We start from the raw sequence: 18,626 nt of genomic DNA, 5'->3' as shown, positions 1-18,626 counted from the left end.
GATGTGTCAGGGCTGGTCAAAATGGAAGCACACCATAGAAAAAAAGGATAATAAAAGTAAATGTAACTTTCTTTTTGCACTGAATAGTAAAAAAATGTAAAACTCTGAATGGTAAGTAAGTAACTTAGAGATAAAGTTACTTAATCTTTCACAGTTTTAAATTACTTGCAATTTAATGGGAAAAGAAAGAATTTAAATGAATTAAATTCTAACTCCGACATATATTCCGACATGAAATATCATATTTAAAACTTATTTCAAACAACTGCAGTATATTCAAAACTAAGCAGCTCGCATTCTCACACACACTCCACCATGCCAGCACATCACTGGTGTGCTTTATAGCTTACACTGGCTCCCAGTTCAGCCCCGTATTATTTTTTTAAAACATTCACACTTGCATATAAAGCTCTACATGATACATGTCCTTCCTATATCTGTGACATTGTTTCAGTACACACCTTCTCATTCCCTGCGGTCTGCTGATACTCTCACCCTTCAACAGCCACCCTGTTGATTACAATTACTGGGGGAGAGAGCCTTCTTTGTGGCTGCACCCAGGTTATGAAATACTCTCCTTTATTCTGTAAGAAATGCTTCCACACTAGCTAGTTTAAAGAAGATGTTAAAAACTTGCATTTTAAGTTCTTAGTTACTCTAATGTGTTTATATTTTAGAACTTTTCTATGCATCCTTGTGTTTTATTGCATGTTTGAATTCTCTGTTGTTGTAGCGCTTTGGGTTTTAGAAAAGTGCATTATAAATAAAATGTTTTTTTTTTTAATTAATAGTAATTATATTATATTTAATTATATTATATTATTATTATTTTATATTATTATATTAATTATATTATATTATAAAAATAATTAGTTTACGAATGAAGTTATGTGTAATAAAATGAAATAACACAGGGAAAAAGTATTGAACACATGAAGAAAGGGAGCAGTGAAAGCCTAGACTGCAGCTGAAATCTCTCAGTAGTTCTTCAGCAACTCTCTGCCCATCGTCAGTGTAATTAATATTAGCTGCTTCAGTCCAACATCTGCATTATCAGGATTACCTGACTTGAATTCAATGGAAAATACTAAATAAAGATCAGTTTTGAAAGACGAGACCCATAAAACCATCAATTTTACACTCTGTTGAAGTCTGTGGATGCATGTGACTTCATTCTGCATATGAGAGGCTTCCTTAAGCTGCCATCAACAAAAAAGCCTTTTATTTAAAGTACTAAATACATTTCAGTAGTTCAGTTCTTTATCCTTGTGTCATTTCATTATTATTATTTGTTTTGTTTTATTTTTATGTTTGTATTGTTTGGGTTTTTACCAAAATCTGGTTCAATTCCATGTCAGCAGCTCCTTTTTAAATTATTATTCCCAGGAAAAAACATGACAGGTTCCATACTTATCTCCCCCGCTGTGTATGTGTGTGTGTATATATATATATATGGATACTGGGGAAACAAAGGTAGACTGTTTTCAATAAATATATTTAGGCATGGGCCAGTGTAAGATTCTTACAGTATAATAACCTTGGATAAAAACATCACGGTTTCACAGTATTGTGATTACTGCTCTAAAATATATTCTTTTTAAATATCTGGGTAAAAAAACAAGAACTTTTTACCTCTTTGAACACAATGGCTGTGTCAGAAATTACATACTTCCATACTATATAGTGTGTTAAAACAGTATGCGAGCCCAGTAGTATATCCAAATTCATAGAAATCGAAAAAAAAAGTAGGCTAGAAGAATGACCTACTACTTCCGGTGAGATTCCGAAGTGTGCATCTGATGAACGCTATGCTATTCCATGATGAACCCCAAGAGAATTCATGAATGAGTGTAAAGCGGGTGTGTCACAGGATCATGATAAAACGGCGTATGTAGTACGTCTGAACTCCATTCATACTACTAACATGCAAGATTAAGATTACTCACTGCAAGATTAATCGTGATAAATTGCATCTAAAATAAAAGTTTGTTTTGACATAATAAATGTGTGTGTGCTGTGTATGTTTATTATTTTCATTAATTCATTCATTTATTCATTTTCTTTTTGGCTTAGTCCCTTTAAGAATCTGGGGTCGCCACAGTGGAATGAACCGCCAATTTATCCAGCATATGTTTTACGCAGTGGATGCCCTTCCAGCTGCAACCCATCACTGGGAAATGTTTATTATATTATATATTATTATTATAAAAGAATTTGAGCAAAAAAATATTTATTTTTAACAGTATTTTTATGTATATGATACAAGTTATATAAAAATATGTCTGTAACAAAATAGTTCTGAATAGTTTTGCTTTTATGTATGTGTGTGTGTGATCACATTAACATAGTAAATCTAAATAATACACAAATGTAATTATTCGTGAATAATCTACAGTGATGTGTATGATAAATCAAACAAAGTGAGGTTTAAAATAAAACTAGTTTGAACTTTCCAAATGAAAGGAGCCACCCAGCATGAGGTACTGAGGGGTGGCACGTTTTAAAAGGGTGGTGAAACTACATACTGTATACCAGCTCACTCTCGCTCACTGCATTAAACCCTGTGCTGGCAGGAAGCTCCCGAATCAATGCCAAACACCTGGTGCCGATGCCCACAGGAAATAGAGTGGAAGACGAATGAGTGCAAAGGAAAATAATGAATAACAAAAACAATTTTAGCCACATTTTTTCAAATGTTCATCACCCCAAGAGCCTCCCAGAAATTATATTTGACTCTGGAAGTCAAAAGGCATTACACAAATCGTGGGAGGTTTGCTTGTGGTTCAGTAGGGCAAGATTTTGAAATAAATACGGTGCAAACTCACAGTGAGATGCACTGAGATTTAGCCTGAAGGTAATGTTTCTCTGGCTTCCTGATTTGGTTTTATGATTGACATGACATTTTTCATCTTAGCTTTTTTTTTTTTTTGGAAAGACGTACTGAAATTGCATTATAGTGAAACATTCTGTCCTTCCAGATTATAATGTAGTCCTCAAAAACAAAACACTAAATGTCAGCGGAGCTCAGTTTCTTAATCAAGATACATGCCAGAATTCATGCTTTACAAGCCGTCTTGGTTTGCATGTAATATGCAATCTATTTTTCTTTTTTTGTTGTTAAAAAAACTACAATTTGCAGATAATACCTTACCTGCTTTTTGCAGATAATACTTTACCTGCTTTTTTCAGATAATACTGTACCTTTTATAAAAAAATTAAGGTGCCAGGAATAACCAAAAAGCGGTTTTCACATTGATCCCATAGAAGAAAAGATGCCAAAAGAACCTCATGTGAACGTTTCTTCTAGAACAGCTTAGTGTAAACAAAAGTTTAATGATCACTGTAAAAATTGCTAGGTTCCACACAATCCCTTTATGTGGTCCCAACACAAATCAGTTAAGTTAACGTAATTTATTTAACAAATTTAAGTTGTTTGAGCATGAAAGAATTAAGTTAAAAATAAAATCTCATTTTAAATAAGTACTTTGAACAAACAACAAAAATATATCGAACCTTCTTTCAAATGTAAAGAACATTTTGTTGAATGAAAAGGTTCCATGGACGTTAAAGGTACTTTCTCCATGTTGTCTGTACATACACTATATAAAAACTGCAGACAGTGATGCGGACAATTAAGCTAGTATATAAATATTAGTACTTATTTATCAGATACTACTTTTTATTAATTAGAAATGTGTACTTATTAGACACATGCTTGTTCTTTTGATACTAGTACAAGTTCATTACACAGTATTTAGACACTAGTGGCTGTTATTAATCAAATACTAGTACTTATTGACTATTATATTGTTAGTATTAAAAAAAGTAAATTGCCATTGACTTCTATGGGTATCTGTCATTGAGATATCAACTATTTAGTTTTAATTAGCACATAATTTTTATGCACTGGCAGTTATTCATTAGGTATATATAAATTATTTTGCGCTATTTTAAGGTCAAAATTATTAGCCCCTTTGAGCAATTTTTTTTTCGACTGTCTGCAGAACAAACCATCGTTATTCAATAACTTGCCTAATTACTCTAACCTGCTTAGTTAACCTATAGTTAAGCATTTAAATGTCACTTTAAGCTGTATAGAAGTGTGTTGAAAAATATCTAGTCCAATATTATTTACTGTCATCATGGCAAAGATAAAATAAATCAGTTATTAGAAATGAGTTATTAAAACTATTATGTTTAGAAATGTGTTGAAAAAATCTTCTCTCTGTTAAACAGAAATTGGGGAAAAAATAAACAGGGGGTCTAATAATTCAGGGGTGCTAATAATTATTTGCGTGATAGATTTAAGTCACAGCTGTCAAACTCAGTTGCTGGAGAGCGCAGTTCTGCAAAGATTAGTTCCAACCCTAATTAAATACTCGATCAAACTAATTAAGTCTTTCAGTTTTGTTTGAAACCTACAGGTAAAGCTGTGGTCACACTAGAGTTTGTGCATGCAAAATTCTGTCGTACGGCGCTAAACAAGATGATTAGACATTTAAAAAGCGAGGGATTGCTTTATGTTCTAAATTTCTGTTCAGAGTGGTCATGTTTTCATCTTCGATTGGTCTCACACAATCATGTGATGCGATTTCCAGTCTGACGCATTCGCGTGCATATGAATGGAAGTCTATGGGAAGCAAGTGTAGTGTAAAAGCGGCTTAAGTCTGTTGAAGCAGGGTTGGAACTAAACTGTGCAGCGCTGCAGCCCTCCAGGAACTGGATTTGACCCCTCTGATTTAAGTACTAGTATCTAATGTAAATAAACTACTGTCTAATGCACAGTACCAGTGTCTATTTAATATGTACTACTGGTCTCTAACAAATACGTACTGGTATCTAATATTAAGAAACAATAGAGTAAATTGCTCAATGTACTAACCTTAGTTTTCTGGGTGGAATTAGGGAGATGAATGCTGTATATGCCACTTTCTGTCACTCCAGATTTGAATATCTCAGCACAGTCTCGAAACTTCAACATCCCCTTATCAACTGGAGTGGAAATATCTGGAAATAGATGAGATATTTATTTTAGGCTAGTTAAAAAAGGGGGAAAAAAGTATACTTTGACACATCAATTTTCTACACATTGATTTACTTCAGTCTTCCTGGAAAACTCATTGATGGTTTGATAGAAGAAGAAGAAGAAGAAGAAGAAGAAGAAGAAGAAGAAGAAGAAGAAATACTGTGATTCATAAAACTTTTAAATGTAAAAAAACATACAGGTAAAACAAAATGCTAGGTGACTGTAAATGCGTTCAGGACGATTTGCCAAGGTTGTAGATTTTTTTAATAATATTGCAAAGACTGTTCAGTTTCTTGCACAGAACTAAGGTTTCACTTCATAAGATCTCGATGTATTATGCCATGTGTATTCATTTTATTTTGCTGTATCATTTTTTATGACCCTCAATGTGCCTGTAGATGTCAGCGGTTTCAACAAAAAACATATTTAATGTTCTTCTGAAAAACAAAAGTCATCTACTGCACATCCTTGTAAAGGTACACTGAAGTCATGGTTCGATACACACCATGGTTTTGGGGTCACAGTTCGGTACGGGTAGGTACAACAGGAATAATAACAAATCTCCAGTACTTGCTTTTTCTGTTTATTTTGAACAGGCAGAAGTGTTTTGTCACAATCAGCTACAAAACTGAAGAGCTTCTTGTGATGCAAAAGTACAAAATTTATTCATTAATTTTCTTTTCAGCTTATCCAGCATGTTTTACGCAGTGGATGCCCTTCCAGCCGCAACCCATCTCTGGGAAACATCCACACACACTCATTCACACACATACACTACAGACAATTTAGCCTACCCAATTCACCTATACCGCATGTCTTTGGACTGTGGGGGAAACCGGAGCACCCGGAGGGAAACCTACACGAATGCAGGGAGAACATGCAAACTTCACACAGAAACGCCAACTGACTCAGCCGAGGCTCGAACCAGCGACCTTCTTGCTGTGAGGCGACAGCACTACCTACTGTGCCACTGCGTTGCCCCAAAATAAAAATTAGGAAACTGTGCATTAAACTTTCAAAGATTAAGCTCAGAAGAACAATAATTCTGTTTTAAATTTAAGATTCAGAAAGCTTCAAACCTGAAATTTTGTTTAATGAAAATGCATAACAGTGTCCGGACAACAACTGTTCAATATTATGTGTGTGTGTGTGTGTGTGTGTGTGTGTGTGTGTGTGTGTGTGTGTGTGTGTGTGTGTGTGTGTGTGTGTGTGTGTGTGTGTGTGTGTGTGTGTGTGCACTTATTTACTCACTGATTGAGTTTCGGGCTCACAAGATGAGACAATATCATATATTTCCATTGTTTGACAGATGTGTATGACTGTTATACACTTGTGTCTTTTGCAGCAACACACATTTAGATTCCGCGTGAAGATAAAACCATTTTAACTTTCACCCACAACAGCATTCATTTCTCATACTATCAGTTCCAGAGCAGTGGACCAATCAGCAATTTGGGGTAGCAATTTGGCCAACATGGGCTGATTCTGAAAACGTAGCCCTATATACATTTCTGGAGATCGTGAATTATGTAGCCTTAGCTACGTATGGCTACATTTCATCTTTAAAAGAATGCTACGGGGCAGTATAATGCTGTTCCTTTTCGCGCTTACCAGTTGACCGCTTACTTCTGTATCAACGGCTTACCCGATGTTAACACTTCGTACGGTGGCTCGACATGTATGTCGGCGGACTTGAGATGCAGAGCGGAGTTCACCACGACAATGGGGTTCGAGTTCGGTGAAGAACAGTTCCAGAAAGCGGGTAAGACAAAAACAAAAGCTAAAAAATAAAATAAACTAGTAAATAACAGGGTGAGAATGTGGTAAAATCTGAAAACGTGGTTAAAATCAGGCGAGGGCTTTTCTTTTTTCTGGATTGCTTTTTAAAACACTGTCGGTTGGGTTTAGGGAAGTGGGTGGGCGGGTCAATCAATGCTTTTAAAAACACTATTAGTTGGGTTTAGGTAAGGGTGGGGGTGGGGGGATTGATTGGTTGGTCAGTCAGTCAGTAAATCAGTCAGTCGACAGCAGCCTCTGATGGATTTACATGAGAACTGAGGCACGAATGGCATTCACGAGAGAAATCAGAGTTCTGAAAAAGCGTATATCAAAAAATGCTTTTGAGAGAAACTGCCCTGGTTAGAAAGACCCCTTTGTTTCCTCTAGGCAGGTAACATCCAACTTAGTCTTTGATAATGTGATATTAGCACTGACCGTTACAGTGAGTGACCATAGCCAGCAGCTGCTGCACGGTGTCAGTGAGCGAAGCCTGCTGCCGCTGGATCAGTGTGCTGTTACGAGTGGAGCTGGCCAGTTCTCCTTCCAGCAGACTGACCAACTCGTTCTGTCTGTCCAGAAGCTCCAGCAGCTGCTGCTTCTCCTGCTGGATGGTCTGAAGCTCTCGGCTGTGCTTGGCCTCTATGTCTGCAAAGCGCTGTTCCATGTAGCTGAGAACAAACAAACAGACTGGTTTACTGGTTTTTTTTTTGGCCATTGTTACATTTGTTGTTTTAATGATGATTTGATGACACAGTTGAAGTTAGAATTGTTAGCCCACCTTTGAATTTTTTTTTAATATTTCCCAAATGATGTTTAATAGAGCAAGGAAATTTTCACAGTATGTCTGATAATATTTTTTATCTCCTGGAGAAAGTCTTATTTGTTTTATTTTGGCTAGAATAAAAGCAGTTTTTAATTTTTTTAAAAACTATTTTAAGGTCAAAATTATTAGCCCCTTTTAAATATAATTTTTTTTTACGATAGTCTACAGAACAAACAATCGTAATACAATATAAACAATAAACAGATGGGCTAATAATTAAGGGGGGCTAATAAGTCTGACTTTAACTGTATTGGGCGATAACTGAGGTTTGCAAAAATCTAAAATTTTCTGTTATACCGTTCCTTCGGTATATGTAAGTGGGTTTTTTGTGTGGTTTTTTTTACAACTATTTTTTAGGGCAACAGTATTTTCAGTAGAAAACAAGCCTCCACATCAAAAGCTACAGGTCTACCCAAGATTCAGGAAACATTTGAAAAACAAATATAGCATATAAAGCAACATCCAAGCCTGCTATAGACCAGAACAGTGCAGTGCCTTACTTCATATCCAAAGAAAATAAAGATATCCAAAGATGCTTTTTTAAAACCAATGAAGACAGCAAAGTCAGTGATTTCTTTTAATAATTTTGCCTGATGTGTTTTTCTGTTTCAAAATATTCTAAACATTTCTTAAAATAAAATATATTGTGTTCAGTGGCGAAAAATATGTTTTTTTTACTCAAACATTTTTGTTCCTAACAGGTCCTTAAAGGTACATATTAATACCTAAAAAGTGCAAATATATACCTCACAGTACCTTAAAGGTACAAAAGGGAACCTTAAAGATATAAAAGTGTGCCCAAAAGGTACTAATGTCTACCTGATAAAAAAGTGTATCTTTTGAAAAGGTACAGTACCACCCCGATAACAGATTTTGTACCTTTATTTCAGAGAGTGTATTTTCTATACAAAGAAAACATAATTAGAGTTGGAACGTTTTGATCAAATTGTTTAATATACCGCTATTATGTATTTTTTAAAATGACCTTTCATGCAGTGTGTAACACTTCTCTAAGTGAATGAAAACATCCTGTAAAGTTTGAAAGTGCACAGAGTATAAAGTTATTGTCTCTCATAAGAAAGAGTCGACTCCGAGTCATTTAAACAAGTGGATTTCAAAACTGATTCCAAGCTGTTTCAGGTTGATTTCAACATTAAATATTAGCAAAGAAAGCTTTCCCATTTTATTGTGCAAGCAGTCCTTGGTTAACATCATGTTGAAAAGAAGGGAAATTATTATCCCCATTATTTTACTGATGAGTGCTACAGTACGGTAAACTTAATGTGTTAAGAATGGGATTCAAAGGAATGCTTGTTATTTCATGGTTTTGTATATTTTCCTGAAGAATGCTGCCTTGTCAGACTGGTAAAAATTTAAGTTATGTTGTCAGTATAAAATCTTCAACACTTGATAAGCCATAATAATGGAAATGGGTGTTCCTTTTTAATGGGCTGTATACAGTAGACTAATCACAACTAGCTGGGTCATCACAGAGAGCAAAGGAGGACCATGTAAATGTAAAAAATGGTAATAAACACATATTATAAAACAATGAAAGTGCTGTTTGATTTTGCGTGCATGTCAACCTTTTCCAGAGGACTCCCAAACCAAAATATGAACTTTATAATCTATAATAGGCGCAATCTAGGACAGAAAATATGACAGAATTAGATGGGAAAATGAGAAATAGAGTTGGGGCTGTTATTCTGCCAGTAGTTTTGGCAATATTATGTAAATTAATGGGATTGTGAATGGTGAATTCTGAAAAGTACAGACAAGTTTTAATCCATTATCCCATTCCTTATGAAAAACCCAGCATTGTTGATGATTATTTTTCAGTATGATAATAATACACACTGCTAAATCATATCTTGAGGGGAAACAACAGCTAATGAAAGACTGCCAGTCATGAAATGGCCTCCATAGAGTCAAGAACTGAAAATTATAGAGGCAACATATTATTGCTACTTTTATGAGCTCAACATTTTAGATAACCTGATTGCTAATGTCATAGATACACAGCACTTGGATTTCTTTTTACTGTTCGTGTCACTCACTTGTCTGTACTTGCATGTTCCAGAAAGACTGTTAAGTCAGGCTAAGCATTAGTTATGAGGATTTTGTCTAAAGGTTACATCAATTATAATTGATGTAACCTTCAGACAAAATCCTCATTCTGTAACTTTAGTAATAATGTGTGGGTCGCTTAATGCTGTAAAGCCTGACAAAAATGTTATGGTGTTTAGCTCCAATAACCAGAACTTTAGGTCCAAATATTAATTATAATGTCCAGTAGTCAAGTAGTTACAAACATGTACATTTTATGCCATTTTACATGATATTTAACTTGATGTTTTGGGTCAGTCTGATTGATTTTTGATTCAATTTACTGAACACATTCAATTACAGCAAGATTCTCATTTATCAGAAAACAGAGAAATCATATTAATGGCAAATGTATTTAAAACAGAAGTCCAGGTTATATTACTAGTACTAGTGATTTTACTGTTTGTATTAATACAAAATGATGAAGCAAAGCAGTAAAGTGGAATTCTTCAGAAATGTTACAATGTAAATAATATCCATTTATTAACAGTTTTCAAATTGCGTGTGTCATTAATGCTCTCTGTTTATTTACAGTTATGGATTGCATTATGGGACCTTGATCTCTGCTCTGTCTAATTTTGATGTTGACCTTTATTGACCTTTTAGTAGCTTGAAACAATCATTTGTATAGGAAATAATATCGAATTAAAGGTGCTGTATGTAAGTTTTTGACTCTTCTGAAACATAAAAATAGCATAATATGTTTGCAGATATTTAAGAAACATGCTAAGTGAACATTCTTGTTTATCTGAAAAACAGTGCTGAAGCCAGTTATTCTGCTTTGAAAATGTGTGTTACGTGCTGGAACGCTGTCTTTGTTTTGGTTACTTTAACCCGCCATGAGCCAGTTTAGCTAATTATATTTCAGCACCTTGAGTTGCCTTGATTGAAAACCGCGTATTTCATTCATTCATTCATTCAGAAAGGCTCTCTAAGCATGCGCCAGTGACTGAAATGAGACCTCCGGTGGACAGTAGCAGACTCTGACTGAGACACAGATTCAGAGTTCCATATGAGGTTATTAATTAGCAAATAATATAAATATTATGAACGAAAACATTAGGTGAGCAGGTTATATTGTAACGCGTATCCTAACAACAAGCTACGTGATAAGATTTGCTGTGATAAGAAATTTGGCTGTTTGCACCAGCTGAAACACGACAGAAATGTAAATGCAGCCATTCAGAAGCACAGAATATGCACTCACTCACGAAATGGTAAAGTTCATAATCTAATCAATACATATTAAATAGTAGTATGGCAATACATGTCATGGCATTCAAACTCACACTGTTAGCATTGAATAAAGCACATGAGGTGTACCTGAGGTGATCATTGTCAGTTTATCCTTTTGTTCAGCTACAAGAAATAGAAGCGGTTTCTAATACATTAATTTCAAGTGTTGGTCAGAACAAAAACTCCTTTTATATGGAGAATATTCTTTCTATTGCATGCCGTTGCTTTTATTGAGAACATGAGTTAAATCAGCCTTTAGGCTCGATCATCAGACTTGCTCCTGTTGGCCCTCAATCTGGCAACCTGCGCTTGTGTTTGTTTTGATCCAGAAATGCAATACCTAGTTCAACCACTGGGTGTCAAATTCACATACTGCACCTTTAAGTAACAGATTAAAAGTACCAGCAGATTATTACCTGGTTTTTGTATAACTTAATATATAATACCAACACCGACAACAAATCCCTTCAAACTAATAAAAATGTCATTAAGTCACTTTTCCAACATCAAAACTTATCAAAGGTCCCATGATGAAATTCAAAAGCATAAATAAATGCAAAAAAAAAACATGAATCACAAAATACATTAATTCATTCATTTTCTTTTTGACTTTATCCCTTTAATAATCTGGGGTCGCCAAAGCTGAATGAACTGCCAACTTATCCAGCATATGTTTTACACAGCGGATGCCCTTCCAGTTGCAACCCATGACTGGGAATCACCCATACACTCTCATTCACACACATACACTGCGGCCAATTAGCTTATTCAATTCACCTTTAGCACATGTCTTTGGACTGTGAGGGGAACCGAAGCACCTGGAGGATACCCACGCCAACACGGGGAGTACATGCAAACTCCACACAGACATGCCAACTGACCCAGCCGAGGCTCGAACCAGCGACCTTCTTGCTGTGAGACGGCAGCAATACCCATTGCGCCACCACGCCGCCCACAAAATACATAAAACTGTTAATTTATGGAATTTATTTACAGTGTAGTTTTAAATGTACATAAAAATACTTTGTCTTCCTTAACTGTCATATCAAATCCTGCTTTTTCACTTCGCTCTGTCATTAAACAGCTCTTTGTTGGTTCACGTGGCTCTCAGCACAGATGAACCCTTGAACAGGCCTCTCATATTCCACATCACAACACTTCTGAGAGGCTGGTAAACCTGTAAACACCTGGATCCCAGTGCCATTCGCAGATGGTGTTGTTGCCTGGGCTTCTCCATCAAAATCAAAATCAACAACACTCTGACAGGCTGTGTGAGCTGGCATCTTACCAAGCTCCAAATAAAGACAATAAATCCCACAGGCCTGATCTTTATGAGTCCAACTAATGACTTTGCAGCAGTTTTTTTTATTGAAACAATTCACCCACACAGATTGAACAAGCTACTTTCAGCGAGTTGAGAGAAGCATGCGCTAAATCTCTTTTCTAGTATGCATGCTTTCAAAGATATCTGCACTTGAGTATGCAACCCAGGCACATTCTGAAATGTACCTCTATATACATTTTTGGAGATCACCAAATAAGTCCCAGCAGCTACAATTTTTTTGTAGTTTTTGTTTTCCCCAAATTACCAGAGGCTGCTGTGTATGCTTTTTGAGATCTTATATTTCTCTCACCAGTGCCATTTTGCCTTCTGTTCTTGCGTAAATCCACTAGAGGCTGCTGTCAACTGACTGACTGACTGACTGACTGACCGATCGACTGACCCACCCTCCTCCTTCCCTAAACCCAGCCAATAGTGTTTTCAAAAGCACCAACTGACCCGCCCGCCCACTTCCCTAAACTCAACCTAGTTTTAAAAAGCAATCCAGAAAAAGAAAAGCCCTCGCCTGATTTTTACCACGTTTTCAGATTTTACCCCATTTTCGCCCTGTTATTTAATTGTTTATTTTAGTTTTTGACTTTTGTTTTTGTCTTAACCACTTTCTGGAACTGTTTTAAACGTGGTAAACCCCTCTCTGCGTCTCAAGTCCACTGACATATATGATGAGCTAACTGGACAAACTGGTCAGCTCACAATATCTACCCCACAAACTAGATTATATGTAAATTTGGTAATCCTAATTCAAATTGTGTCTTGTATAACTCTTGTGTAACTTGTGGTACTGAATCGATTGATCGTCTTTTTGTCAAATGCCCACATGTTAAAGTGTTTTGGTCTGTACGTGCTCCATACATAGTTCTGGCTACATATTTCGTGATCTTCAGAAATGTATATAGGGGAACGTTTTCAGAATGTTGCTTTCAACGGTTATAGATTTCCAACATTTTTCAAAATAGCTTTTTTTGTGCACAACAGAATAAAGAAACTTAAACAGGTTTGTAACAATTGAAGGGGGAGTAAATTATAACAGTTTTTCAGTTTTGAGTGAACTATCCCTTCAAGCTACGAATTTATCACAAAAAAACTTCAACAGTATTTCAGTCCTGAACAGGTTATACTGTCCCATTTTCAGATAGGAAGTTTACGTTTCCACAAAAGCTTTCATATTTTAATTTGGCTTTCCAGAAAGATGCATAATTACTTGAGTTTTACTTCCCCGAAGACCAAGAGGAATAAAAATGCATTTTCTTTATTACTGGTGCTTGACAGTCAATTTAACAAAATCATTTTTTTTCTGTGTCAAAGGTGCTTGCATCATTGTTTATTTCAATGCAATTATAAAGTCATAAAAGAGACATGAAACATGGTTTATTGCATATTTTTCAGTATATGAAATCTGCAATACACATGGAAAATGAGATGACTTTCGGGCTTGTTTATGCCTGATATTAAAAGGAGAGTTTACCTCTAAATGAAAATATTATCAGTTTCTCAACCTGTATTCCAAACTAGAATGAAAAAAGCAGGTACTTGTAGAATGTTAGTAGTTAAAAATTTCTGGTTTCCAGTTAAGGCAACATGGTGGCTCAGTGGTTAGCATTGTCACCTTACAGCAAGAAGGTCGCTGGTTCGAGTCCTAGCTGGAGCAGTTGGTTTTTCTGGGTGGAGTTTGCATGTTCTCCCCGTGTTGGCGTAGGTTTCCTCCAGGGTGCTTCGGTTTCTCCCACAGTCCAAAGACATGGCCACAGTGTATGTGTGTAAATGAGTGTGTATGGATGTTTCCCAGTCATGGATTGCACCTGGAAGGGCATCCGCTGTTTAAAACATATGCTGGATAAGATGGCAGTTCATTTCGCTGTGGTGATCCCTGATGAATAAAGGGACTAAGCTGAAGGAAAATGAATGAATGAATGAATGAATGAATGGTTCCCAGTTACTTCTGTTGTATGGACAAATATACAATAGAAGTCAATGGGAACTGTTTAGTTACCAACAGTTTGTTTACTGACATTCTTCTCTTGTCATCTGCAGAAGAAAGACATTCATCTACTTTTGAAAAAACACAAGAGTGAGAAAATTATGACAGAATTAATTTTTTTTTTTGTCGTTTGCTTAGAATTTCTTACTTATTCATTAATTTTCCTTCGTTGTAGTCTCATATGTATCAGGGGTCGCCACAGCGGAATAAACCACCAACTATTCCAGCATATGTTTTACGCAGCGGATGCCCTTCCAGCTGCAACCCAGTACTAGGAAACACCCATACACACTTGCATTCAGACACACACACTCATACACAACGCCAATTTAAGTCATTTAAATCACCTTTCAAGAGTTCACACTTGGATATTGCTTGATAATATTAGCAGGTTTGGCATGCTGTCCTGGGAGAGAACCCTGAGCTTGGGTTCTAATTGAGCCTAGGGCTCCCGCCTGGTCAATAAACATGTGAGGGGGTACAAGATCAGGATGTTCTCGAGAGCTCCCCCTGAAAAAGTGAAAAAGGAGGAAAGGAGGAGATGGGGTGAATGAGGGGATTCTTCAAAACGAAGATAAGGGAGTAATGCTAGTCAGGCTATTATGGTGAGTTTGGAATGATCTGATTGACTCACTAATGATTACAGATGGGAGACCAACTGCGATCAATCATATGACATGCTCCTCTCGAAATTAGTTTGTGAAACTTCACATAGCGCAAGCGTTTGGAATGTGGGGAAAACCACATCAACACAGGGAGAACATGCAAACTCCATACAGAAATGCCAACTGGCCCAGTCAGGACTTGAACCAGCGACCTCCTTGCCGTGAGGCGACATTGCTAACCACTGAGACACTGTCCAATCTCATGAACACTTGATGATAGTAATTGTGAAACAAACGTCACTACTTTTTATAAACATATACACTTATTTATTTAACAAAATACTTTACATGCCAATTTGCACACACTGTAAAATATAAACATTACTTTACAGGTAATTGTCTGTATTTTTTTACAGAATATTCCAGTTTTTCTATAATACAGTGAAGGAGCTGTTGTTTTACTGATAGTTTCTGTAATAAAAAATTCTAACATTAAATTTACAGTTATTGCTTATATTTTGGTATTATTTTTCTGTTTTTTTAAGTTAATGTTCTGTATTTTCAGGGAGTAACACACAATTTTACATGAATATTTACAGATTATTCGTGTAAAAATAGGGAAACAAAAATTCTGTTTAATTGTTTTAGTGCAGATAGTAATCATATGAAGATTAACGTGAGGTAAATAATGTCAAATAATAGCTGCATACACTGTAAACTATAAAATGTTTATTTACTACTATATTATATATATTTTTTATTATATTTTCCCTACTAAGGGTTGTACTTGAGCTGCACAGAGATTGACACCCTTGTTTTAATGTTTTATTTTATTTAGAGTTTAGTTTAGTTTTTTGTAATGCATGGTGTATAAATGGTTCTATATAGCAGTTATACCAACTCTAAAATCTGTTTATGGAAAAACGGCTCATTGTTAAAAAATTAATCAGTGTGTAGTTACGATCACTACACACATGCTAAGTTAACGAACTACAACTCCCAGCATGCACCTCGCACACCCAGGTTTCTAATTCTCACTGATTACACACACGCAGCCGGAAGATCATTATGGACTAATTTCAAGGACTATAAACTCAACACACACAAACACATCGTTGCTGAGTCTTGTTTAACTGTTTAGTGAGCATTGCAATGTGTTTTCTCTTGCCGTGGTTGACCCTTTGCTTTGTTACTTTGTTTGATGCCTTTACGTTTGGGATCAGGGCTTGACATTAACTTTTTTGATCACTAGCCACTGTGGCTAGTAGATTTTTTTGTGTGTCTTGTATGAGCTTCCTCAATGAGCATGAGAAAATGGGTCATGGTTTCATAGTGTCGTATAACAATTAGTTTTTATTTCACAAGACTTTTCAGAGCACAAAATTAGGGATTTACCAAATTTGTCTCTTCAAACATAAAATAAATAATTATTTCTTAGCCTCAACATTTCAATGTGTCAAAACAAGCAAAATATAGCTATATACTATACTTTTTATTTAACAAAACATTTCTTTAAAAAAATAATAAATGAATAAATTGACCTTTAAAAATGATTATTATCATGTATCTAAAATATGCACAGTAATCTGTCTTGGCTAAAGGTTCCGGATCACCAGTTAACTACACATAAATGGGGAGTTATTCCCATTAAAGCAATGTTATTGTAAAAAATTATAATTAAAGCATATTAACAAAAATAACTGTAAGCAAAAGAAAGCAGGTGAAAAACATACCGTGTGTGATAATGAAAGGATGATCACACCCACACGGTTAACGTTAGGCCCATTAATAATCTGTTCAAAGAATAGTCAAAGCGAAAGCAACCAGTGCTGCTTACAAATACACAAATCTGGAGCTCTTGAAAGCTGCAAGACTGTGGGTGCATGAGCAAAACATTTTGTCTAGTCTTTTTGATGGATATTTCTAGGCGCAGTTGCTTCACGCAAGGAAACGGGAGCGCGCACGCTTTTTAAACAGTTGCGCATCACATCAGCTGTTAGCGCAAGTGATCATCCTCTTATTTGGCATTCACCTGCTTTCTTTTAACACTATTAGTTTTGTCAGTCACGCTGCTTTCTCGATTCTAAGATTGCATTTGCTCGCATATTGGGTCATCCTTATTATCGAACCCTGCTTTTAAGAAAACTACAACTTAAAAATTGTTTTCAAACAGCCAAAGTGGCTAGTGGAGGTGTCTTTCTAACCCTCCAGAGCTGACATCTACCTGCATTTGCCGGGTGTTAATGTCAATCCCTGCTTGGGATTATCTGTATGCACCTGTTTGTTCCTGTTTAACCTTTAATTGCAAGACGGTTCTCTTAATAAACTGCTTTTTGATCCTCAACTTTGTTGTGCAGGCATCCTCACATGACACTAAACTTATTTTTGTTGTTAAATGACGAGTAAATGTATTTTTTAATTAATAAATAAATAGATATATAACAGTTTTGTATTTCAAGCAAATTGTTTTGAGTTTAACCTACATATTCTAAAAATATTTGTTAAACTATATTATTGTTTATAGTTATATTTATAGTGTTTTATGACAACAGCAATTATTTGTACTTAAGCTTTTTTAATAATTCTTCAAAAGCTTTTTTCAGTTTAAACATTTTATGGAATATTTAGAGATTTCATGCATAATTAAATAAATTAATCTGTATAATCACATAAATTAAACTGCAAAATTACAGTAATAATCATTAATAAATTTGTATAATTACATTAATAACCTGTATGATTACAGTAATAATCTTTAAAATCACATTAATTCATCTGTATAATTACAATTATAAAATATATATTTACAGTAATAATTTGTAAAATTACAGTAAAAATCTGTATAATTGCAGTAATAATTAGTCAAATGGAAATAATTTCCTGTATCATTACAGTTATAATCTGTAAAATGACAGTAATAGCTTGTAATTATGGAGCAAGAAATTACAGTTTTTCACAGATTATCTACATTTTTTTATTTGTTTTCTGTTTTTTCACAGTTTAAATGCAAATTATCAATAATAATAATACTAATAATAATAATAATAGACTGTAATTTAATGAACTTTTACCGTAAAGTCTGTTCTGTATTTTTACATTTTTTGCATGTAATTTTGTTAAATGGTTATTTTCTGTAATTTAACATAATATCTCCGAAAGCCCTGCTGCCAGTCTTTTGACCATTTTTTTACAGATTTTTTTTCAGTGCATAACAGCTGCACATATAGCACTGTAATATAGTAATATAGTAATATAGTATATAGTATATAGTAATATACCCGTACATACACTTGTCAATTTGTATATTTGCATTCACTACTTACTTGTATTTCAAAAATATATTTATTATCTGTTTTTTTTGTCCTGTCTCTGTAATTCTGTGGCACTGTAGAAGCTGTCACGAAAACAGATTCCTCATATACGTAAACATGCCTGGCAATAAAGCTCTTTCTGATTCTGATCTGATTCTGATTATGACTGTTTTTGTGTTCCAGGGTCATAAATGGTGCCGAAGAAAAATAGTCACACTATGGGCCCTATCATACACCCGGTGCAATGCTGCGCAAGGTGCGACGCAAATGTTATTTGCTATTTTCAGCTTGACATAAGTGTCATTTTGACGTTTTGCACCATGCTGTTTAAATAGCAAATACATTTGCGCTGATATGTGCGCCCATAGGTGTTCTGGTCTAAAAAAGGAGGTGTGTTAAGGTGCATTGCTGGAAACAAAA

At 35.2% G+C, this 18,626-nt stretch overlaps 1 protein-coding gene across 2 annotated transcripts in view; it reads right to left on the bottom strand.

The window, feature by feature from the left end:
- Window positions 1-18,626, bottom strand: part of angpt2b (angiopoietin 2b) — a 70,392-nt gene that overhangs the window by 25,481 nt on the left and 26,285 nt on the right. For both annotated transcript variants that reach the window (XM_056480448.1, XM_056480449.1), the window contains exons 4-5: window positions 7,241-7,473; window positions 4,883-5,007 (exon numbers count right to left, since the gene is read on the bottom strand). In XM_056480448.1, coding sequence (XP_056336423.1) covers window positions 4,883-5,007; window positions 7,241-7,473 — 358 coding nt within the window. The remainder of the gene's footprint in view (window positions 1-4,882; window positions 5,008-7,240; window positions 7,474-18,626) is intronic.

This window comes from Danio aesculapii, chromosome 19 (genome assembly GCF_903798145.1).
Source record: "Danio aesculapii chromosome 19, fDanAes4.1, whole genome shotgun sequence".
NCBI lineage: Eukaryota > Metazoa > Chordata > Actinopteri > Cypriniformes > Danionidae > Danio > Danio aesculapii.
This window is presented reverse-complemented; position numbering and strand designations above follow the sequence as displayed.